The following is a 25,289-nucleotide window of genomic DNA, read 5'->3' as shown; positions in this document are numbered from 1 at the left end:
ATCACTGGCTCTGTGAGACGTGAGCAGAAGTGAAAGTATCAGTAGCCCACCAAAACTCATCAGTCTTCTAACGCTGCATCTTTTCTGAAATGGATTATGAAGGATTATGACAACAACTGGATTCAGTTCACGGCGTCCACTGCATTTACTGTAGTTCACTACTCATTTATATGTGCCATAAGTTTGCAACACAACACCAAATTTCGCCAAACTCAGCAACTAAATCAGAATTATCTGTTTTCCAGAACAGTGAACGCTCTCTTCAGGCCTGAAATCAGTCCGGAGTTAAATTGATATTCAATACAGAAAAATGATGGGAGCAGACAGAAGAATCGGGAACTCGAACACTAATATTTATTAACTTTTAAGAAGCTGGGCTGCCCAGCATTCAGAACAGTTACAGTCCATCTTCTAATACTGTTATACAACTGTTTTAAACACTGCAGTTTTTTTTTTTTTTTTATGTTTTAATCAGTCCTCAAAGAGGAAACCTAAAGTTGTTTGAGGTAAGGTAGTGGGAATCAAATCCACAGTCTATGCACCAGGACCTCCAATCAAAATCCTACAGTGTTTGGAACTGGTGACTGTGGAATGCAATGGAATGCTTTTGGCTTCATTTTGGCATTCATGAAATTGCTTGGAATCTTTTTTAGCTGTGTTTATAGCTCTGCTACCATCTTAGAAAATGAAAAAAAATGTTTATGTGAGTATTATTATCTTGAGGAAAATCTATTTGCACCACAGGGTACATTTGCTTGCATTCCTGGCCATAATTCTACCATGCACAGCAATAACTGGATGCAATGATGCCCACAAGATATCTGCCCGCCTATAACAGGTCCACCATCATTATTTGACAGCTGGGAACAGGCGGATTGGGATGAAGGCTTTCTTTGGCTTCCTCCAAACATAAACCTGTCCAGATATAGGGAAAAGGGTAAAAGATCTCCCAGAAGACCATATTATTTTCTTCCATTGCTCTAGATGGGAGGTTTTGTGCTCAGTACCCTGAACTAAGTATCATTTTGTGTTGGCCTTGTTTACCATGGTTGGCAGCCCTGTCATAAATATCAGCTTTGTCCAATTCAAATTGTGTTTTTTGTTGAGAATGGGGTTCAGATATGTAGATTCAGGTCTTCTTTTCTCCTGATGCCATTTTCTTTGACTGGTATGTGTCATCATAATTTATGATGCCATTCCCTTCAATACATTCATTAATTTTATGGCTCCCATGACTGATGCACTGCGGATAATTGAGCTCTTTCAAAAACCAGTGGATTTCTTAAATTGCTCTAGAAACTCATTTATTAAAGAGCTGACCGGGAGATGTTCTTTATAACAGAAACATGTGACTAAGGTGTGTGAAACATATGTGTAAAACCAGTGAAGCATCCTTTTGAAATGTTCTTTGGTCATGCCAAATCAGGGATCATTTTCCATTTTGTGTATTGCTTGTTCAATCAATATTAGTTATTAGTCTTGTCTAATATTTGACTGATAAATTCGCATGATCTGAGCTTTACATGTTGAAATGATTTACCTTTTGTGCAAAGTACTTGCAACTTTTTGTTTGTTTGTTTTTTGGCCTTATAAGTCTGTGGGAGGCTATGGAAAGCATATTCTGCAATATAGTGCATGTGTCTATGTTGTATTGTCCCAAGGTACTGATATACAATCTCTCTCAATGCCTTATTTATTATTTATTAGTAATTACAGATATATATTTAATCATTTCACGCTAATGCATAGTTCAAATGTGGACTTTCCTTCAAAATGATCAAATACATTTTTATTGATAATCATTAAATTCTCTTTCCCTTCCTTTTTTTATGTTAGAAATTCTCATCAAGATGTTGGTATCCTTCTCAGGCCATAAAAATGATGTATTCTCAATGTCAGTGGATAACATCCTCCTTGACCCAAGCACATTGTACAGGGTTAGAATTAAGAGAGAGAGGAGACACACGGCATGCTCTTCTCTGTCTCTGAAGGCATGTTAATTGCTAACGCATTTGAGTTTTCAGCTATGCGGATGCCACTCATGCTGCAAGAGAAGAGGAAAGAGCAGAGAGATGAGTATTTAAGAGTCAAGTGTCCTGAGGAGAGATCGACCATGACGATCTCTAAGGAATAATGATGAATTAGAGCATCATATTTCTCCTGGCATGCCATATGTATTGATCTGAACATGTCTTATGCATTTAAGAGGACAAGTGGGAGACCAAACACTTAAGCTATGGATTCTTTATTTAGATGTGGTTTTCAGCTAATGAGTTGGGTAACACTAGCAGGTGTTTGTCCCCAAGAATGACAGCAAACTCATTTCCTGTGCAGCACAGTAAAACTAATGCCCAGCCCTCTCAATGAATTGTTATATCTGTGCTCAAAGTGATGTATGGGTGGGTATATAATGCTTGATGTATGGTTCTCCTCACTAACTCATTTGCACTTAAGAACCATTTTTTTCTTTACGATCAATGCTGAGTATTTCTACAAACTTCCTCTGTGTTATGCATTTGCTCCAATTATTTTTATTGAATTTTTCTCCCATAGGAGTGTAAAAAATGGCAAACTGCAGTCATAAATGAGCTTGGCTTATGCCATTGATCTGGGCTATGGTGTTTCTTTTAATGCCATGATATTGATCATAGTCGTCTATCTTTTTTTCTAGACTTCTTTCCTGTGCATTAGTCATAATTTTTGAGGTTTTTTAAACTGACTTTTGCTTCACTCAGTTAGGTCTCTGGGGAATTTAGAAGGACATTTATAATTTAAAAGTGATTGTTTGCATCATTATATGACAATGTACGCATTGTTTATGTATTTTCAGTGTGAATTAATTGGCTTGTGTTAGCTATATGTATAATTCCAACAAATGTTCCCCAGTATATCCCTCTATTACAAAAACAAGATCCACAACACTGTTAGGACCCTCAAAGACAATGTTTAAATTGAAAATAGTTGAAGTACTATTGCAGCTGATCTAATGCTGTGGGGAAGACTGCTTTAGATAAGGGGCTAGTATACACCATACGAAGGACAAATTAGTTTTAATAAACTTCATTCTGTTGAGTGGGGTTCTTTTATGGGTAACTAGACTGTAATTTATGGTTAATTGGCGGGTAAAATGCATGAAAAATCAATGCCTGTTCTTTAAAGTTACTACATACAAGTCATTTGGGCATATTAAGGGTAAATGGTTTGAGATATTGTCCATTTTGATTCAATGCCCATTCAAACCTCTTTTTAGTTATCTTTTACTCTGCTCTACATTTTGAGGTGTTATTCTTTAAAATGTTCTCATTGATTTTCCCAAATGCTACTCATCCCTTGGGTATTGAGAGAACTTGTTACGTGTTCATCAACAGCCTAAGTGTTTGGAAATAGTCACTTTGTGTATCAGTAAAGATAATGGCTTTTTTCTGAGTAGAGTTGTCATGCTCTGAAAGATCTGTCTCCTCATTTCAGTTAGATTTCAGTTAGATTAAGTTAAATTTCAGTTAGAGTTTGAAGAGCTCATTTAATTATTGAAAAATTTTACATAGTTGACAAAGGAGTAAAAGATGCAGAAAACTAGGCCTTCATCAGTATGCATTGTGGACTGTTGAAGGCAATGCACTTAAATGCCTTACAAAATGTTTACCGAATATCTGATTTGTTTATTTGATTAAGATATCCTAAATATTTATAATACACAATCTTAAAACATGAACTGTAGTGCTTTTACAGTCATTGTTTCATTGCCTCAAGAATAAGTAAACAAAAAACAAACAGATAGATAGATAGATAGATAGATAGATAGATAGACAGATAGATAGACAGACAGATAGATAGATAGATAGATAGATAGATAGATAGATAGATAGATAGATAGATAGATAACAGAATCTTCAGATTTTCCACATTTTTTAAAGTAGACTTCTGGCTGCACAACTGTGAGATGTTCCTCTTGTTTTATGCAGCCAAATGCCCTGCACCCTGAGAATCAAGTGTATATTAAAAACCATTCATTCTTTGCTGGAGGAAAAACAATTTAGCTTGAAATTCTGAGCATGCTTGCCCAAACAATTATAATTCCTGTCTTCCCCTCAGTCTGGAGCACAAGGTGTTGGCATTACCATGTGCTCAGGAGGTGGATGGTAATTTAAAGTATTTTGTCTATGTTTATTAAAGCTTATGACCCCTCAAACTGCCAGAATTTAATTACAAATCCTAAATTTTAATTTAAATTAAGTCGCCCCAGTGACAATCAAATCATTACTTCAATTGTCTCCGTAACTGTCAGGTATAATCTTGTCTTCAAAAGAAAGGATACGGCCATGTCATTGCATGCAAAAGGCTGAGGAACCAGAAAGATGAGAGAATATATTCATCACTGGTGAATTTTTGTAGAAGCATGGATACACTCTAGTTACTATCTGTGGACCTGCGGTTCCATTTACAGCTGTTGTAATTAACAAACATGCTATACTTTGTGCACATTTCTGACCAGAGGCAGTTATTGAACTTTCCTTTACTCAAGAGCTGACAGTGTAAATTAATATGGGTGACAACAAACAGTGGCATGTTGGAACACTAAAGTCCACCAAACTTATAGCATGTCAGACTTTTTGAAGTTTGAAGTTATTACCTTTTTGGGTTAGAGAAGCGGGCTTGTGACTGAAAGGTCGCCGGTTCGTTTCTCTGGACCAGCAGGAAACATACATGGCTGAAATGCACTTGAGCAAGGCACTTACCGTTCCACGGGCGCTGCAGCTGCCCACTGCTCCTAGTGTGTGTTCTCACTGCTCCCAGGGTGTGTGTGTGTATAGGATGGATTAAATGCAGAGGATGAGATTCGCTATGGCAATCTATAGAAGTCGGATTTACATTTACACACTCAAAAGAAACCTGGTTATGACACTTTTGGCCAAGAGCAAAGATAACCATTATCAGTTCAGTCCTATTAAAATTAATCATCTTACCAGAGCAATATTTATATCAGGCACCAACAGAAGAGTCATCTCCATCCACTCAGGAAGGTACTTAGACACATTGCAAAGACAGCTACTGTATTCTGTAGTACATCTGTGATAAGTATATAAGCTATAAAATATGTAAATATGTATCTTTATCCATCCATTTCTTCATTTGTTTCTCAACCTGTATGAAAGCCCCTCTCTGGTCCCCTTTTTTCTGTGACAAAGTGATTGCCAAGAATAGAGCAGAAAAAAAAAGAGTTGAGCAGGAATTTAACTATTATAATTCATTGTAGCACACTTCATGATGGAACCCTCCTCTGAGCAATCTGTAATGTGATAGTGTCTCTTCATGATGATTTATCTCACCACCTGCTCATAGCTAATATGGGCTTATTTTCCACTCAGCAGTGAGTGAGATAGATATAAAAAAAAGGAGAGGAAGAACCTATATGAGTAAAAGAGAAGATTAAGGAGACTCTGGGGCCTTGGACACCCTGAGATTCATTTGTTCTTAAATAGACCACACAAGCTTTAATATCCCCATTTTCTCCAGTTGTCATCTCCTCCTAAACAGTGCTGCTGAATAATTCAAACAGAAAGAAATGGTGTCTACACACGCTAGTTTTTTCTTGCTAAAGAGCATCCATTATCTTCAATTTTGTTCCATTTTCATTGGGGTTTTGGTGCATACCTGAATATTTTTTTCTCAGAATAATAGTGCAGGTTAAGAACATTTGATTGTGTGCGAAAAGAATTCTCTAGCTTCAAAAATTGTTAGGGCTTTGCCTTCATCTTTCATCAAGAATCTGAATTAGTTAGATATCAGGAAAATTTATAACAATGTGTGGGTAAATGGCATGATTTAATTTCAGCTAAACTCTGGTGTAAAATTATAGAGGTTTAAACAAATAGACTTTGTCTTGCAAAACATAGGAGAAAATATATTTCTCATTCAGATGCAAATGTCTGCTGGGCTTTTTACCAGAAAGTGACTGATAAAACTCCCACAACATCTCTTGATATGAGTTCTGAGTACAAGGTAAACTGCAGTGACTGGTCATGTATATGGCCATATGTCTAATAATGCTGTTTCAATCCCGGCCACTAGAGTGCTGCAGAAATCCACTGAAACTGCACTCTTACCTTCCACACAGACAGAATCTATTAAATCATAATGAGAAACAAGAAAAGCTGTGAGTTAAAGTAACAGTAAATGAAGAGCATGCTGAAATTCAGCACTTTTATCTAAACTTATGTGTTGCACACTCTCCCAGGACTTTGTGGAAGCAAATTAAAAAAAAATTCAAAGCAGTACCTATTAAGCATGCACACCTCTGTGGAGAGGAAAATGTGAGGCATTAGTTGATGAAAGTAGAAATAAATTCTCTCTAAAAAATGTAATTTTGTATTAGAGGTACTAGCTCTGCATATGATGAGATGAAAAGATTTAAGTTTCCTACACATAATGCAAAGAATGGTTGGAGAGAGTTGTAATATTTTATTTTTACTTACATACTTGGAAAATTAATCATCTTCCATAGCATCTGATCATTCTTCCCCAATCTGTCAGAAAAAAGAAAATAAAACAGACTGGTTGTATGGGTGGACAGTTCACAAACAAATGAAACCCAACACATAAAATACATCATTGACTGGCTTTTCACAACTCTCTTGTCCTATTTTATCTTTAGACTTGAAAAAATGCACCACAAGATATCAAATATTCAGCCAAGAAGAAGAGGAAGAGAAGAGGAGAAATGGTATGTTAATGTGATATGTGATATGTTAATGCAGTTGAATGATTTGAAATTGTTGATTACAAGAATTGTGTTATTATTCAGTACAAAGAAATGCCAGAGGTATGGGGCCATGGAGATGCCAGTGATTTAGCATACAGATTCTTGCATATTCTGGAGAACTAAAGTTAGATTTAAGAAACATCATAACTGTTCCCATTAGCAGTTTTGGGCACTTGGTCAAAGTACAAATGATTCAGGAGATAAGTCACTGGTGTGTATAGGATATTGCTTAAGACTTGTAGCAATATTAAGGGAAATAAATTTCAATGAAAATGTGATCCAAGACACCTTTGTTACATATATGCAAAATCCTTAACACTGCACAGCAAATATGTATATTTTGTTTCCTTGTGTAAAATTTCTTGGAGTTGCTTTCTTTTCAAGTGCTTTCAGAGTGAATTAAAGTGAATAGTTTCTTTTCAACTGAGACGGATCACATATCGGGAGAACATTAAGTATGCAGTAAGTGGCTTGGTAATTTTCTAAAATTATGTCTCAGTTTTGTTTTGTAAAGTTTCTTTACACTGGTCACATCTCTTTGAAACTTTTAGTGATGATTTCATTTGTCAATATATGTTTTGTTTTTTTTTCAAAGATGCCTTACAGTAAATCCATGTAATTAGCACTGGAAACATAAGTTTGCTGTCATCACTGACACTCATACAGTTTTCCTCCCATAATTATTGTTAGTTAGCAAACCTAAAGCACATCTATATATTCCAGTATCATAAGATCACATTCATAGGCAGTCACTAAACATGACGCTAAGTCTGCAGATGTTTGCCAACAGCTCTCTAATTTATTCCAACATTAATTAGGCAAGTTGCCCACAAACAAACCCCCCCCCCCCACCCCCACCCCCCCACGAAACACACACACACACACACACACACACACACTTTCACTCACACACACACACACACACAGCCCATCACCACCTAACATTCTGCTGCAACACTCTGTGTGTGTGTGTGTGTGTGTGTGTGTGAATGTGGGTGGTTGGGTGTGTGCATGCGCATTTGCATGTGTTCGCCTATAGTCCTGCCACAACTGGCTAATCCATCTTGGCAAACTAAGTCACGGAAGAAATCCATTGATTAGTATTCATGGTCATAACAAATTGAGCTGACTTGGAACTCATCATCAGGACAGAATAAATATATTCTGAGGACTCATTTCGCCTTGGTTTATTTACTTATTTTACTCAGCAATAGCACTATGAATTGAATCCTCCTGGATTGCATTAGTGCAGAAGGCATACAACTTCTATCTAAAAAAAAAACAACACATTTATACTGCAAGAGTTATTTTCGTCCTTTCTCCGGTACAACTCAGTAACAGTCATCTGTGAAATTGAGGGACTGGTGAACTTAATTTCGCTGTGAAAAAAGCATCTTGTTTCCAGCTATTGCTTATTGATTTGTAATTTAAGAGTAAACAATCAGTTTGCTGTCAAAACACGATTACTTTTCAGAACCACTGACAGAGTCAACGCGCGAAGACGAAAGGAGTAGATGTGCTGCTGTACTGTATTATCCTTGCGTTTAGACCGTTTGAGATTTCGAGCAGTCAGTCCTGTGATATGACCAATCAGCATACAAAGGGGCGTGTTCAAGCGCTCGTTCGGTAGCTAAGGTGGGAGGATTTACAGGAGAGAGTTACGTTTAAACAGTGCATGGAGAGATGGGTGCACACCATTGAATTCTTTCACATTGTGAGCTTAACGCGTGCATAAACGGCGATACACGGTGCCGCTTTTCTTTCAGTGGCTGTCCAGATAAATACAAAGCAATATCAAGAGACATATCCCGTCCTTTCATTACTTTTGTCGTCTCACCTGCACTTACAGTGGTCAGGAGAGGTATCCTAAAATGGATCAGGACAAATACTTGCCAGAGCTGATGGCCGAAAAAGATAGCTTGGACCCCTCGTTCGTTCATGCTATGCGCCTCTTGGCTGAAGGTAACGTACGATCACTTCTGCTTTTATGATCACCTTGCTTTCGCACTGTGTCGTTGGTCTGTTTCTTACATCGCATGTTAGACAACTGGATAACTGATTTAATAGATAAACAATGATGAAATCTCGTGTAATGACAGTCTTAGTCCTTAATCCAGTGCCGGTGATTTTCCCCTTTATTCTGATACGAGTTAATATTTTCCCTTAGGGAATCACTCATTCGCAAAAGATCCATTCTTAAGGATACTCTGTGTTTATTTTTGTTGCATGTAAGATCACGAACTTAGAATGAACAAGAATAAATAAAAATTCAGCATACTGCACATGTGCATGTACATTTATTTTTGTATCTGCGTGACTAAACCGAACATCTGGGAGTGAAAATCGTTGCTTTTCTCTCTAACCATGATAAGAAACCCTTATTCCTGCTTAGAACCTAGTGTTCTCGCAAATGCTTTGCTACACTTAATAAAGCCAAACAGTCGAATGCTTCTAGGGTGGATATGACCAACCTGCACTCGCCGCCCGTCCCACCTGCCAGAACATACACGTTGTAGCCTGCATTTCTATGTTCTTCAGATAAAATCATTCCATATTTCAAAGTGAAAATTTGTCCTCTTATTAGTTTATAGTGTCAACAGAATTGATCCAACTCGGGTTGTACGACATGTTTTCAAAGGCGAAATGCGAAGAACAACAACAAATCGCCGCCTTGAACACGGAGTCGGTCCAAAATTGTGCTTGGTTCACTGTACCACACTTTGTATATTGAGTCAGTCATTGAGGCTTCGGACTTAAGTCTGAAACCTTCCAAAGATTATTTTAAAGACGCGCTTATTGTCTGCTTTTTTATTTCATGACCATGTGTCGCTCATTGACATGACCGTCATTATGACTTCAGAATTGCAGACTCATGTAGACCCACGCGTCAGAATGTAATATGGAGCTCCTCTTTGGTAACGTTACAATGCTTTATATGAGCTTGTGATATTATAATAGGTCATTCCGCGGCACTTACCCTCATTATTACAGTCATTTATGTCATTGTAGGGGTTCTGTATTCAAACAGTACAAATTTAATGTGAGACTCGCTGTCAAAGTTTAGTGGTTGGACAGTTTGATAGCTGTGTTTGATGTTGAGAGAAAAAAATCTTAAATGAGAGATTCGTTAAAAAGGCTCTTTGCCCTACATGGATTCTTAGACAGTGGATGCATTTCTTGCAGATATCTGACTATGGCCTCATTAATCAGTTCCCTACGAATCGAAATTATGTAGGTAAAATGTTGTATTGGAGTCTGTCTCTCAGAAGCTTTGGATATGCTTAATTTGAATCAATACAGTCAGTAGGTCAATCAGTAGAATTATTGTGGAACACTCCAAAATTTGGCTAGTTGTGCCTGAGAACATGAAAAGGCAATCTGTGAACCCTGTTTCAATAGATGTGGACTCTGTCTCTTGTGGACGCAATACAAAGATAATTATTCATGCATTTAGGTTCCATGACTTACACATACAGTCATCACTGTAAGCACCGTACTAAGATTTGGGGGGAAAACGTGTCATGCTGACATTAGAGGCACTTAAGTCAAAATAAATACAAATAAAGGTAATGTAACTCATTCTGATTAGTGAGAACTAATTTTCCATATCTGATCAAGGTATTATCTCTTTCCAAAAAGAGCATAAGTCATTTGCATGCTATTACATTAGTTTAATTATCAGAGCTTATGGAATTTTGAATTCATCACTACAGAAGTAAAAATAACTTTGCTTTTAAGGGGAAAAAATGGCATAGAATTCATGAGACCCATTAATAGAACATTCATCTTTAGATGTGTTTGAGCTTTCTCATGGTTGAGTACGGGTACACACATGTGTCCTTGGGAAATGAAGAGTAGGTCCTGACCTTGAGGGACAAGTAAGGGCCTCCAAAATCTCTTTTTTTTTTCTTTTTCACAATAAACCTTTGTGCTTTTTGTGATATACAATCACAACAAGCATTTCCCACCAGTAGCTGAACACAGGCGATGTTAGCTTATTCTAGATGCAGTTGTTGCAAAATGACACTTTCTACTGCTGTGTACTGTAATAGAAAACACTGTGGTGGTTTGTTTGAATGTCCTGCTGGGATACTGGTTCAATGCCAGGTTTTATTTACCCAAGCATATGTTTTATTTATCTCCTTCAGCTTGTTTCATGATAGTCTCATGCCTCCTCGGGGTGCCTGAATCTCAGAGGCCAGGGATTACAGAACACTGCTTACATTGGCATAGCAGATTAACTGAGTCAAAGTTGATAGTTCCATAATGGCGCTACAACACACACGGACTTATTTCCCCCTCTGGTCCTTTAGGATTTATGGTTCAACTATATTTATCTCAGCAAGCTCAGAATATCAGAGTTATGCTAAAAGTTGTTTTGCCTCTTCATAAAGGAGAAGCGGTACACCCAGTTCTTTTTATTTTCAATCTAGAAAATTAAGTGCACTCTTGAAATGTAACAAAGGAGATCTATAAGGAAAGAACAGAACTGAAATACTATGGGGAAAAAAGGGAGGTGTAAGCATTTTGGTCAATGAACCATGTGTACCAGACTCTGAAATTAACTCAGTTTGATCAGCTTTAATAGCTTCTTTTTGTAATGCAGACCTTTTTATATTTTTATGACAAATGATTAATAATTTCTTTTCTCTTTTAAATATGAGATGTATTTTGTGGGACTTATTATCTTATTACAGCTCATTCATGCCCTTCCTTTGGGACTGAATGCGTGAACATGTAACATATATCAATCTACTGTGGTCTCAGTATCCAAAATATATCTCAGTGAAAAATCCAACGGGTTTTGTTGTATAACCCCCTGTTTGATTTCTCTGACTCTGAGCCTAATTCTTAAACAAGTATGACTTCAAAGTTATTTCTTTATTGTTCATTCTATATTCTGTTTCTGACTGCACCAGCAGCAGAGAACTCTGAGCATTCTGCATATGGTTTGGCTGGTGTGCAGACAGACAGGACTTTCTCATGTCCAACTCCTGTGACAGTTATCTTCAGGTTTTTTCCAAAGAATAAACCAATTATTTGAGCTTCTCGGCAGAGACATTACTCAGATTTCCTGTTAAGTTTCCCTTACTCAAATAACAACAACAACAATAATAATGATAATAATAATAACAGTAATAATAATAATAACAACAACAACGATACATGATAATAATACCATTATAAGTTGAAAAAATGTTTGCGATATTTATATTGCAATTTTTTAATGTTAAAATGCAGCTATGGGTCTAGAGAGGGGTTATCTCAGTTGTATTAATCAGTCCTGTACTACTTTGCAGCTGTTTATTGTGTACTAGTTCAAAGTGACTGAGGAAATCCACTTTAAAACTGAAGAAAGCCAGAGGAAAGATGGCTGCAGCACAAAACCACATATTAGCTTGTCAGGCAAAAAATTTGTCAAGGTGGCTCACAGAGGGCTGCCAGGGGCTGGAAACATTATGCATGTATATTTATACGTGTACAAGTTTATTAATTACATTAGATTGTTACCAGACAATGCTGACAGCATTTGTATATTTCTGGTCTTGTCTGAATGTTACTTTGACCTTGCAGACAATGTTTATCTATTAAATATCCATGGTCAACATCTCTGTCAGGTCTCCGTGATAAGAAAACAGGCTATAAAGCGTGTTCTTCTATTTCATTTCACTGATAATGGGTCGTGTAATGCGCTCCAGATGGTTGTGTGGTTATATCGGGTACAGTTCTGAGAAGTTTCTATGCTGCTAGTGAATAAATAATATTGCTGAGAGCCTAGAAGTGGCATGTAGAAATCACAGCTAATATGATCGGTACCTTTACCCATACTGTGGAAATTGCAGTGTTTTGCCATATTGGATATGGAAAGAAATGGCATAATGCTCATATAAATATTTGTAACCGCTGTATAACTTTATTTATGCTGGATCAATTTATTATAGAAGATTAAGAAAGATTAAAAGATTTACTACGTTGTATTTTACACACTTGTCAATCCATTCTTGTAAATAAAATTAAAAGCAAGTCTCATCAAAATGTTAAGAAAAATATTATGAAAATTGTATGGTCATACAGCTGAAACCCTAGTTTTCTTGTAGTAAATCAAAATACAGTGTATCCAGATAATAACATGGTGTTTCACAATTTTTTGTTGTTGCTGTATTGCTGTATAGCAACCATTTTATACATGGACTTTAATTAACAAATGCATTTATACACTGACTTTAATGAAAGTTGACTGTGGTCGAATCATATTTGAACTTCCAAGCTTTTAAGATGTTTGTCCTCTTTCAATTCTCTTTGCAAACCTAGTTCTTACGTTTTATTTATCTATGACTGACAAATATTTCAGAGTCTGTATACAGGCCTGCTTTTAAAACAAAAAGAAAAGCTATACTGTATTGTTAAAAATGGCAAATGGCAAAGTCTATGAGACTCACAAGTGTGGTCTTTATCCACTGTTTATGCTGATATTCTATTTTGGTTTGTTTGAAATTCCCAACATCTGTTGTGTAGGATTTGTGGAGAATACATGTGCATTCTGTTGCCCCTTAACCAAATGTGTTGATGAAACACCTGCTTAGGGAGAGAAGGTGCTTTTGAAAGCATCATCTCTTACTGACAGCCCTCAATTTTCAACTGCAACATCACTCTGTTTCTCTCCTCCACTGAATAAATATTAATGGCTTAATGGACTATTGGTAATTTTTCTAAATATTTGTGCTCAGTACATTCGGGCTGTTTAGGAACAGATAATGATACATGCCCTCATGCCCACCTCTTCACTGATTTTTTCTCCCTCTCTTTGAAATCACTGAAATTTGCTGTGGCAGGATTGGTTGTTAGCTGCTAGAAGCTTAGTTGAAAAATCTGAAAGATGAGGGTGTTCACTGATGTCTTACTTTTTCATTTAAACCCAGATGAGTGGCAGGGAACTGAGCTGTCTGCTAAATTTGTCTCACCTTAATTTGTTCTAACGCTCAGAAATTTGGAATATCATATCAGCTAGAGTTAAAGTTTCATCACCTGAAACCTTTGATTAAGTTTAAGGTGTATTAGTTTGAATTCTTTCAATTTTACGTCAATCCAAATGGTTGAATTGAGGGCCGTGGAGGTGCAGCGTCGTCAGGTAATCATCACGTAAAAGTAAAGGAACTGAAATGTTGACAGTGATGTGGAGGCTGTGACTGCAATGTCTAAGCCAGCTGCACTCGGCTCATTGAGAGCTGTCTTTTGGGCTGTATTTTGGTGGGAAGTACCACTGGGGCCCTCCCTCCCCTCCCCATCCTACTACCTCCATTAAAGCCTTCTGCTGGGAGACACAGCAGGTCGTCAGAAGTTCTAATCTTGTTCTTGTATTTCACATGTGCACGACATTCTCCCTCTATCACCCACATGGGGAAATTGAAGCCTAAGGCATAGGCTCAATTGAGGAACCTTATTACAAGTAAAAGAGCTATTAGTCTTTTGTTGAAGAAAGGGAATTATCGAAAAGCTTGTGCGTGTGATTTATGGGTATTTTTGGATTTTCTCTCTTCTCTTTTCTCTGTTTGACAATGAGTTTGTCAGACTTAATATATAAATGTTATCAGTCAGCACTAAAGTGGCTTAGTATTCACTTATGTCATCACTCATACACATTTGTGAATGATCTGCAGCAACTCAATTCAGTGCCTGTTTCAGATATTATTTTTCCTTTTTGTACACAATTCAAAGAACAAACTAAAGTTATGAAAAGTGTTCAGTAACAATTTTGTTTTTCACAAAAGTAAATATTTATTTGTTACTGGAGAGTAACAGCATTTTTGGTTTCTCATTAACACTGTCTTTCAAATAAAGGTTGATTTATACTCTATGAGGAGCCTACGCCGTAGCCTATGCCGTTGTGAGCATTTATACTTCTGTGCAGTGTGTCTGCGTCGCTCTGTAATTACATCGCCAAAACGCTAGTTTGTGGTGGGATTTCTATCCCACTTTGTTGATTTTTTTCGTGCATTACAAACGATGACATGTATAATGTTAAATAAAAAGTCAGAATTCAAGCCTTGCACAGCAATATCTAAAACAAGTTTTGCATGCAAAAGAAGGACTAGTTTCTAAACTTTGTGGGATAAACAAATGAATCTCTCAAAATAACGAGCGCTCAGTTTGCCATTTTGCCGAAAAATTTCAATGGCGACTGAAACTGAGCAGATCATGTTGGAGTTGGAGCGAATAAATGTTGAACAAGAGTTACTTTTACTGAAATTACTGCAACACAGAAAAGAGAGAAGACATCGGAAGAGATGGTGTGTACAACCATTGAACCGATTTAGGCAGAAGGAGGTTGATGCTACCAAGCAGACCAATCACAGTTGTTGCAGACTGCATTGATGTGCGTCGAAGCGACGCGTAGTTACATTTCTGGGGAGGTGCGCGTCCAGCGGCACCAGAACAAGTTTTAAAGTGGGGGGGGGGGGGGGCAAGAAAACAGGGCAAACCCACACCTGTAGGGCAGTCGGGGGCATCCTCCCCCGGGGAAAATTTTCTTAATTCTGGCAGCTAAATGCACCATTTTCCTGCAGTTTAAGACAGAAACGGAGAGCATAAAGGCAGTGGCGCTACCAGGATATCATAGCGTGTGCCACATTGCAATTACGCGACTTCTAATTTGATGCAGTCAAAACTGTCAAAACGCAGACACTGGAGCTGAAGAGCTGGAGCCTTACGAAAGCTCTCACAAACCAAATTATCATTCTGGAAAAGTAGAGAATCAAATGCAACTCCAGATCCTCCAAGTCGCGTTTAATTCTTGACTTCTCCAGATTGATACTTAGGTTTGCGAGAGCTTTTGCTTTTTTTCAGTGAGTTCAGACATTCTGTTGTACGCTAATTTAGAGATCGGTAGGTTTATTTTCTTCAGACTAGGGAGGCTGCATCATATGTAGTCGAAGTAGCCTGTGTGTGAACACAAAGGTAATGCTAACTTGTTGAGTTTAGCAAACTGAGTGATGGGATGTTTAGGTAGGTTTGTATAGGTAAACAAATGTTACAGAATAAATGAAGACATGACAACTCTTGACTGTTTTCTATGCTAGGTATTGTTGGATTTTCTTGTGATTTTACAAGTAAACGAACCGGACCAAAAGCGCGCTTGGCCAAAAGTGAGGGGGCAAGTGCCTCCCTGCCCCCCAGCTTCCGGTGCCCCTGTGCGCGTCAGGCTACGGTGTAGGGTTTGCAGCTACATAGAGCCGTAGGTGCGGTGTAGATTCGACACAGAAGTATAAATTGGCCTTAATGGTGTATTTATGAATTCCATATGACATTATGGTGGTGCAGTGGGTAGAGCTGTTGCCTCATAGCAATAAGATCCTGGGTTTGATTCCTGGCCAGGCGGCCAGCGTCCTTTCTGTGTGGAGAAAGGCGTGTCTGCCCTGCGATAAACTGGTGACCTGTCTGGGGTGTTTGCCCGCCTTTTGCACAAGGACTGCTGGGATAGGCTCCTGTAACCCTAATTAGGATAAGTGGCTTAGAAAATGAATGTGTTGTTGTATGATTTCCCTTTAAAAACAATACTTTTGGAAACAAATTTGATTCAATAACAATAATAATTAATTAATAATTGACTACCCACAGTAAACGGCATGTGCACTGGGCAAGCTGAAGTTGTACTTTTACTGAGACTTGAATTGTTATGACCAATTTATATGAATTTTCTTTTAAAATATGAATAAATGTTTGCTGTCCCATGTCTAACAACCTTCAAAAATTCCTACTTGCTAGCATAATTCCTAACTTAATTAATGTGAGTCAGTTTTCTAATTTAGTTATGGCAACCCTTGAAAGAACAGGGTCCCTGCTGTGCTGACATCTGCCGACCAACTCTCTTAAAGAGTTGAGGCATTTCTTCTCTGCAAGTAGTTCAGAGAGAAGGATAGTGCAGCTCACACATGACTAATGAAGAGGAAATAAGATGTTCTGTGTTACAGTGTGGGGCAACAACAATTGTCAGTGAGCTCTTTACATTCTAGAAACATCTGGCAAAAAAAAAACACAACAAATCACCAACTTTTCATTAATATTTCACAAGACAAGAGACACAAAACCTAAGTTAAAAAAATTTACATTTTTCATGGACTCTCGCTCTGTCTTTTTTTTCTGTTTAGGTTATGCTCTCTTTTTCTCATTCAGTTTCACTTTGGTCTTGATTTTGATTTGATAAAGCTATTTGAACACAACTTATTGTCTGTGACTATTGAAGCCTGAAAAGATCATTGTTTCCTTGGGGCTAATCAAATGGATTCAGTAATGTGTCTTAGTACAATAGACCAAACAAAAATAGTTCTTCAATAGGTGTAATACATCCAAGGACATCATAGCTGTACACTGAGTTATGCACATAAAGAGAGTGGACTGTATAAGGTGAAATATTAACAGAGAAACTGAAAGATTCAACTAAAAGATTACACACATCCATGTTCGATATACCTCACTTGGTATATTCTTTGTACTGAGTTTTCAACAATAAGAAATTAGATGTAAACAGCTGGTAAGAAGTGGGTGGGTGGGAATAGATCCTGGATAGAGCAGGGTAGAGGTTAGGCTGGACTTGACCCTGCTTTCACGTGTGTTTAAGATGTTGTCACGCTGGTGGTGTGGTGCAGGACTCAAGTGCAAGACACGATGATGAAGGTGACAAAAGGAGGACTTCACTCACAAACTGAAGATAAAAATACAGGTGCAAAACAGGAACAAAAACCGATAACAAAAGGTGCAGCGAAACAGTGTGTTCAAAACGCAAACGCAAACACAAACAACAATAGACAAAGGACAAGGCAAACACAAGGGCTTAAATACAGAGGGAGAACTAAACAGGGCAAAACAGGATTGGTACAAATTAACGAGGTTAATAAACGAGACAAACAGGAACAGGTGAGGGGCGGAGACAGACACAGAACAGGAGCACAAAGACAGAACAAAATAAGAGTCCAAAATGGAGGTGCAGGCTGTGACAGATGTAAAGATGAATGCTATCAGTGAAGGTAACATGTGTGCTTTTTTGTTAGACTGGTCTTAAGAAGCTTCTTGTCTTGGTATAGGAAAAAAAAAACAAGAATTGCAAGATATTGGTAGGTAGAGAAAATAAAAGTTACATTTTAAATCGCACTGTTTCAATTCAATTTAGTTTGATTTAGTACAGTTCAGTTCAGTACAGGTCAACTGCATTTGTTTAGAGCTTTTTACAATGGACATTGTCACAAGGCAACTTTGTGAAAACCAACCCTGAGACCCCTAGTGTGCAAGCCCAAGGTGACAGTGACAAGAAACCTTTAAAAAAAAAAAGAAAAAAAGAATTGAAATAGTTAACCATCCTTTTAAGACTGTTTGCATACAAGGTTAAGTCAGCCTATTTTAGGAAACAAGGCGATAAAAAAATGTGAAAGATGTGAGATCCATTCCAAGAGCATTGGTTTGTCATGCAAGAGCAGACACAATGTTTATCAAAGGAGATTTCAGCGAGGGTTATCTCAAAAAGAGATTAATTTACCCAGTAAGTCCAAAAGTCATTCACCACCACTTCACTAATACTACTAAAAGTACTACTTACAGTACTCCTTTTCACTGTCCCTTTTTATGTTTCTCATAACAGTGAAGGTCAAATGCAGTGATTCAATAGACATAGCCTGAAAAGAGCATTTTACTGAGGTGATTCTTTTTATTATTTTTTTTCTCTGGAAATCCCTGTGAAGATGCAGTCATTGTCCAGCTATTTTGTGACATTGAAGGGTGCATTTCAATGTAAGTATTGTTATCAAAGACAGAAATTTGGACATTTTATCAATATTTCATCATTTTGATAGAGTGCCCCCCAGGGACCAATGCACTCTCTAGATGTGTGACTATGACAATATTTTTTAAATAAAATGGGTAAATATTGTAAGCAGGAAGTAGATAACAGAACAATGTCTAGCGTGTTACCTAGTGAAACTTTGAGATAATATAACAAACCATTTACAACTCCTCCCATAGGGAACAGAGACCTACTGTCCTCCTCATGGTTGGTGAGGTTGGTACTGAACAGTATAGACCACAAGTATTGGTTTCAACTAAACTTCAAAGACAACAGAGTGAATATGCATGCAGGTAAAACCCATGACTTTGCTAAGCTTCAGAATCAACAGATTTCTATTAAAAAGAAAGCTTCTAATCACAAAACTGGTCGGCTTTATTATTGCTGTTTGTGCTTTATCATCATTAAATCAGATATAGGTGCTTTTATCCTCTTTATCTTCCTTCAGATCAAATAACACGAGCTGCCAAACCTCTGGAGAACACGCGACCTCCACTGGTAGCGTCCGTTCTCTACAGTCCACTGGGGGCTTTACAGAGCAAGTTATAGCCAAGTATAATCAGCAGATGCTGGAAACAAACAGACAGTTTACTCACAGCTTCAAAAACAGAAGTTCTCTACACTGGTGCAAATTTAGGGTTAGGATTTTGTATCATAATATCATATATCACAATATCATATGTAGAGCCCGACTGATAAATCGTGTGCTGATATTATCGGCCGATATGAGCTAATTGCAGATAAATCGGTATCAGCGTTTATAACGGGCGATAAATGACAGTTAAAAAAGAAACGGAGAGATGGAAGATGGATCCTTCAACCATGTTATGACATTCATGTCAGCCATACCTGGTTTCCTGCAGTAACGTGAGAACCAGTACCATCAGTCCAACATCAAAATTACATTAGAAGGTTTATTTATGAAACAGTAAGGCAGTTGTAGTTAGTAAACAAACAACGGTCATATTATTTCTCCCATGTCACTTCTAAAAATTCTCTGGCAACATCACTTGCAGCAGCTTATAACGCTGTCCATTGCTAGATTAGGTTACCCTCAAAGCTAGCTAATGCTATGTTTATCAGTGGAAGACCGCTAACATCAATGAGCAGTTAAATTATAGCGTTTAACTTGCATTTCTGTAGTTACAGTTGGTGTGTTGGAAATTATTAAACCAGAGGGGACGCGTAAATAAACGTGAGCTGAACAAGTATCTAACATGGCTTGGTAGTCAAACAAAGTTAAAATCAAGCTCAGTGGTTCTCAATCCTGCATCTGGGGGACCCCTGCTCTGCATATCTTCTATCTATCTTTAGTCCAAACACACCTGATTTGTATGATTAACATGCTCTTGATTAAATCAGGTGTGTTCAGCCAATCAAAAGTGCCACTGATGATTTCAGTCAGGTAGGTAGAGCAGGGAAAGATGGAAAACTTGCAGAGCAGGGGTCCCCCAGGAACAGGATTGAGAACCACTGATTAGCTTCTCTTTCAAACGTGTAGTGTGAAATCCCAAAGTTGCAAGTCCTTGCTGCAGACAGTCATGTAGTACTAGAAGCATTCAACAGCAGCATTTACTCTAGGTCACTTCATCAGTTTACTGCATTATTTATCAGAACTTTCATATATTTTGTTGTACTTTTGTTCAAAGTACTATTTATGACAATAAAACAAGTTTATTTTTAAACTGCATTATGTCATGTTATCTTGGTGAGGACTCTTAAATAACTACACATAACAAATGTTAGGGAAAACCTATGTTATGTATTTCTGGGAAAAGAGAGAGTGAGAGAGAGAGAGAAAGAGAGAGAGAGAGAGAGAGAGAGAGAGAGAGAGAAAATTGGCCAATATATCATTATCAGATTTTTAAATCCTCAAATATCAAAATCGGTATCGGTCTTAAAAATCCTATATCAGTCAGACTCGAATCATATATTTGGTATCAGGAAAACAATGGCTCTGTTTTCTTTTCTTAGTTCTCTACTCTTCATTCATCAATTCAGATGTCAGTCAGCTCTGTAGTTTAGGTCTAATTCTCACTGTTCTGCTCTCTTTAGTGGCATGAAATAATGATTAACTCTTTTTTGTGAGATTTCTTGAGAGGTTTGGGTTCACAGTGGCGCAGTAATTTCAGGCAAGTTCACATGAGTCAGTCAAACTACTTTTAGTTGATTTATTGTACAGTGATGAAATAGCGTGGTTGTTGAAATATGTAGTTAGCAAACTATTTATCAATTTTTACAACCATTTGTGGTGGATAAATCAGATGAAAGACATCAAGTTCAAGACTGTGTGTTGGCTCTTGAGTAGTAGCATCCCGAGAGGGCAAATTTGATTTTTAAGATGTTTAAAGAGAACAAGTAGAATACTCCTTAGGCCCTCATTTATTTTGACAGTTGAAACTGATGAAAACCATTTCAGAGTTTGAAATACAATATTTAGTTAAAGTGAAGCTGTTATTTCCAGTGCAAAGTTCTATTCTCAGAGTAATTCTATAAACTGTTAAATATCAGTCAAAACATGAGGAGAGTCGTCCTTTAGAGACACCCCAAATTTCCAGTGTGATGCCTCTTTCATCACCACGATGCTCCCAGCCTTTAATTATGACCAGAAATGAAATGTTAATTCAAAGTGTTGGGGAGATGTCTTTCCTCATCATTCTGTAGAACATAAAAGAAGGTTTATGATCCCAGCATTTCCATCCACGTTCTGACGTTTTCTTTCTGCTAAATCAAATTCACATTATCATTCGTTGTCAGTCTCTCAGTGCCTGATTCTCAGCTAAGTATGGCTTCTTTTGTACTGGTATGAGAAAGAAAGGGAGAGAGAGAGAGAGGGAGGGAGAGAGAAAGAGAGAGAGAGGCTAAAACAAATCATTTGCTGTAATCCTGAGAACAGAAAGGATATATTTTTTGTATTCATGCGTAACCATAGTCCACATATCCGAGCAAACTGTGTGTTTAGGAATGTGTGTGGAATAGATACCATATTTGAAATCCAGGCTTTTAAAGCAAGATGAGCATGTCTTATTTAAATTTTTTGTCCAGACACATCAACCAGAACAGAAACCCAGAAAAATAAACTCTTCAGATTATTATTAACCAGTGATGTGTCGTTGTTAGATCTGATTGCAGTGGGAAACCATGTGGACTGGTTCAGTTCCAGTGCTGTGAAGCTTAGCGGAGTTTTACAGGGCTTACAGTGCAGACGCTTGACATTACTCAGATAAAGCGGCTCTCCTACACATTACAAGTGCCTCAAAGACAACAGGGCAGGTATATTCACATTGTATTTGAGTCTGAAACTGAACTCAAATTATAGAGAGAATTATTGGTCTCATATTTCTCATATTTCTGGCAAATGTGTCCATGATTTGTTTATTTTTAGAAGTAATATGTTCTCTAAAGTACACTGTAGCCTAGATTTAACTGATTTAATTATGTAAAAGTACTCATCACAACATAACAACAGGCATATCATCAAGTTTATGAGGATCTAATTATTTTTTGTGATTTTATAACTTATTATTTGTGATTTTATAGCAGTTTTAATTAAGACAAAAACAACCAGCCAAATTCACAGTATGTTTCAATGAATAAATTACTTTCGTGTATTGTCTCACCACTTTATTTACTTAGACCCATGGCTGAGAGAACTTTTTTTCAAACACCGTGTGCCATATGTAGGAAAACAGTGGTGTTTATATTGCATGAAACCCCTGGGACAGCCTCTTCTTTCTAAACTATGTGTGTGAACCAATTCAGTTTGACTGCAGCAGGAAATGCAAGATGCATTCACAGGGCTGAAAAACCACTTAACTGTTAGTGAAGCTAACTCAAGGCTATGTTGTCTCATAGCTGCAAAAAGCTTCAAGCCAGAGGTCCAGATGAACAGCATGTGTTTTGTGCATACAGCTTGTTGATGTGCAAAGTTAAAATAAGTGAATCTAACCTGCAGTGGTTAGAAGCAGCTTGATTTTTCTCTGAATTTGAGTTTCACCAAAGGAGGAGAATAATAAGCTTCCTTCTCCAGCAGAGCACTCCAGCTTCTCTCTCTCTCTCTCTCTCTCTCTCTCTCTCTTCTCCTCATACAGTGCTCTCTCCTGTATTGTTCTAGAGTGGCGTAGCTTCATAATTCTGAATTCTGCTGGGCATTAATTTACCTGTGGCAGGCTGCATGCCCCTGAGAAAGCCATTTGACAGCTTCATTTCTTGACTCCTTAATGTGTTGTGGCTGTTCAGTTTTGACGCAATTCTCAAAAGCACCATAAAATTTGTCAAGCAAAAAATATCACCATTTTAGTTCGTATCTGCTTTGCTAACAAGTCGGGTTTAGCACTCAGTGGATTTGACGGCATGCATATGTGACACAACATAAGCAGTCAAAAATCTGCGGTTACTTTAATTAGACATTTAGCAGCACGTAAAATCAAGAAAACAAACAGCCCCATGCGTGCAGCTTCAATCTTACCTCAACCAACGTCTCACCTAAATGAAAAACAGTAATAACAGTGAAAATTATAACAGTTATCAGAGCCAGAGCACTCATCTGCTTTATGTGTTTGCATTTGTCAGAATATTCAAAACAGAAAAATCAAGCAACTCTTTAACACAAGCTAAAAAAACATATTTGGCCTTAAATCATATTTCGTTTGATAAATTTATGTATACCATGACACAATATCACAAAATGTTTCAAAATATCTTTCAATGAAATAATTAATTTGTATTTTTTAAAAGTTATCAGTTTACTTTGGCAATAGTTAATCCAATTATTTTTTTGTGAATGATAAGCAGGCCTCTATTGTAGGGCTTAATAGTGCTTGACTGAACCAAGAGATTCTTACTCCTTTGTTTGATTAGCTGATGGTGGCGATAAGGCTGGAAGTGTAATCACCTTCTTATTGTTAGTTAGAACTGAGAAGGTATTTGTGAGTTAAAGTTTGAAAGTTAAAATGCTGATGAATACATTCTTGCACATTATAAAGAGATCTGACAACTGAACAGCTGAAATGAAACATTTCTAAGGTCTAGAATCAGAGTTCTAAACACACTCCACTTTCTCTCTCTCTCTCTCTCTCTCTCTCTCTCTCTCTCTCTCTCTCTCTCTCTCCCTCTCTGTTCCAGAAATTGAGAAGTATGAAGGGGATGAACAGAGAAAAAACGGAGAAGTGAAGAAATACCTTGATGTCATAAGTAATAAAAACATAAAGCTATCAGAGAGAGTGCTCATCCCGGTTCAGCAGTACCCTAAGGTAAGACGACAGTTCTGTGATGTTACCGTAATTAAATGTTAAAGTAGCCTAACGATTGGCCAAATGAATTTGAATGATTGATTTAACAACTCTGCCGGAGTTATGTGCACAGGGGTCAAGAACAAAGACACCAGCAAGTTTCAGATGGCTTGGAGGTACTTCAGGACCTCAGACCACAGAGGATTCTATGTTCTCTGTCTCATTAACTTTTAGAATGTATTTAACCATCATACAGATATTTAATACCTAATGGAACACTGTATTTCTTGTAATGATCAAATCATATCTGAATCTAACAGCATAAAACAGGAAGGTGTCAGCTTCTAAAACAGCAGACCAATTCATTTTAATCTGCAGGTTACATTTTTTTTTATTTATTTATTTTGTTTGTTTGTTTTACAATCTTTCAGCAATCTTTCTCTTTTATAACTCTGTGAAACATTTGTATAGCACGTCTGTCTCTCCCTTAGTGAACATTAGTTTATTGAATGACACTTTATTATCAAGGAATGATTTCTTTGCTTTCTTCGTTTCCTCAGCTGCCTCCCACAGTATCAGTTTTCTAGTATGACTGCAACTGTACATTAAATTATCTGTGTCTAGAACTAAAGAGGCAGAAAATCATTTCATCTACCAACAATATCAATTTTGTGTCCTGTTATTGTTTGTTACTCCACAAAGCTTCTAGGGGAGTACCCCATGTGGCTGAATATTTCTGCTTCTATTTGTATTTGTTATGTGGTTCAGTTTTATTCATGGACAACAGCTGAGACCAAGAGACTGGCTATTAATCATATCACTTTGGCTGCTTATGCACAAGAGTGCAATATATACACAGGTCCAAAGAGTACAGAGAAGCTGTAAGTAAATAAAAACAGGTTTCAGACCACCGCAGCACCAGCTTTCAAACCGAGAAGACCTGTCTGTTTGTTTTTCAGACTGATTACATCAGTTCGATTTTATGTACAAGAGGATAGTTAGGACTGAGCTCTAAGTGTTCTGAAAAATATTTGCATCAAAGCATCCATGAGTGGTATTCACTGTCCATGTTTACAAAGACTGTCTTAGGCTGTGGCCTACTTTCCAGCTACCTCACAGATAAAGTAGTGATTTGTTAGAGTTATTCTTCTTGCATATTTACTCAGAGTTGACAACCTAAGCCTACTCGGCACTCTTCTCTTTTCATCAAAAAAAAAGATTTTTGAGTTATGCCCATCTGACTGTCTCTCATGTAAGAACCACACAGTTACGTGAATAAGTATAAGCTGAAATACTTATTTATCTCTACTGTGTTTAAATACCAATAAAAATAGTGTTGTTTACATCACATGTTTAATAATTTACAACTACATTGATAGCACGCTTCAAAAATTCATTTTGTTGTCTTGTAAAATGTACAGAATAAAAAAGGACTAATTTCCTTTGATGGGCTCTCTGAATGGACCGT

The 25,289-nt window shown here is 37.3% G+C and overlaps 1 protein-coding gene across 1 annotated transcript in view; it reads left to right on the top strand.

Moving 5' to 3' along the window:
* Positions 1-8,631: 8,631 nt before the first annotated feature.
* khdrbs2 (KH domain containing, RNA binding, signal transduction associated 2) overlaps positions 8,632-25,289 on the top strand; it is a 54,225-nt gene continuing 37,567 nt past the window's right edge. Inside the window, exons 1-2 of the mRNA XM_030772817.1 lie at positions 8,632-8,722; positions 23,715-23,842. Coding sequence (XP_030628677.1) covers positions 8,632-8,722; positions 23,715-23,842 — 219 coding nt within the window. The remainder of the gene's footprint in view (positions 8,723-23,714; positions 23,843-25,289) is intronic.

Source organism: Chanos chanos, chromosome 4, assembly GCF_902362185.1.
Source record: "Chanos chanos chromosome 4, fChaCha1.1, whole genome shotgun sequence".
In the NCBI taxonomy this organism is placed as follows: Eukaryota; Metazoa; Chordata; class Actinopteri; order Gonorynchiformes; family Chanidae; genus Chanos; species Chanos chanos.
This window is presented reverse-complemented; position numbering and strand designations above follow the sequence as displayed.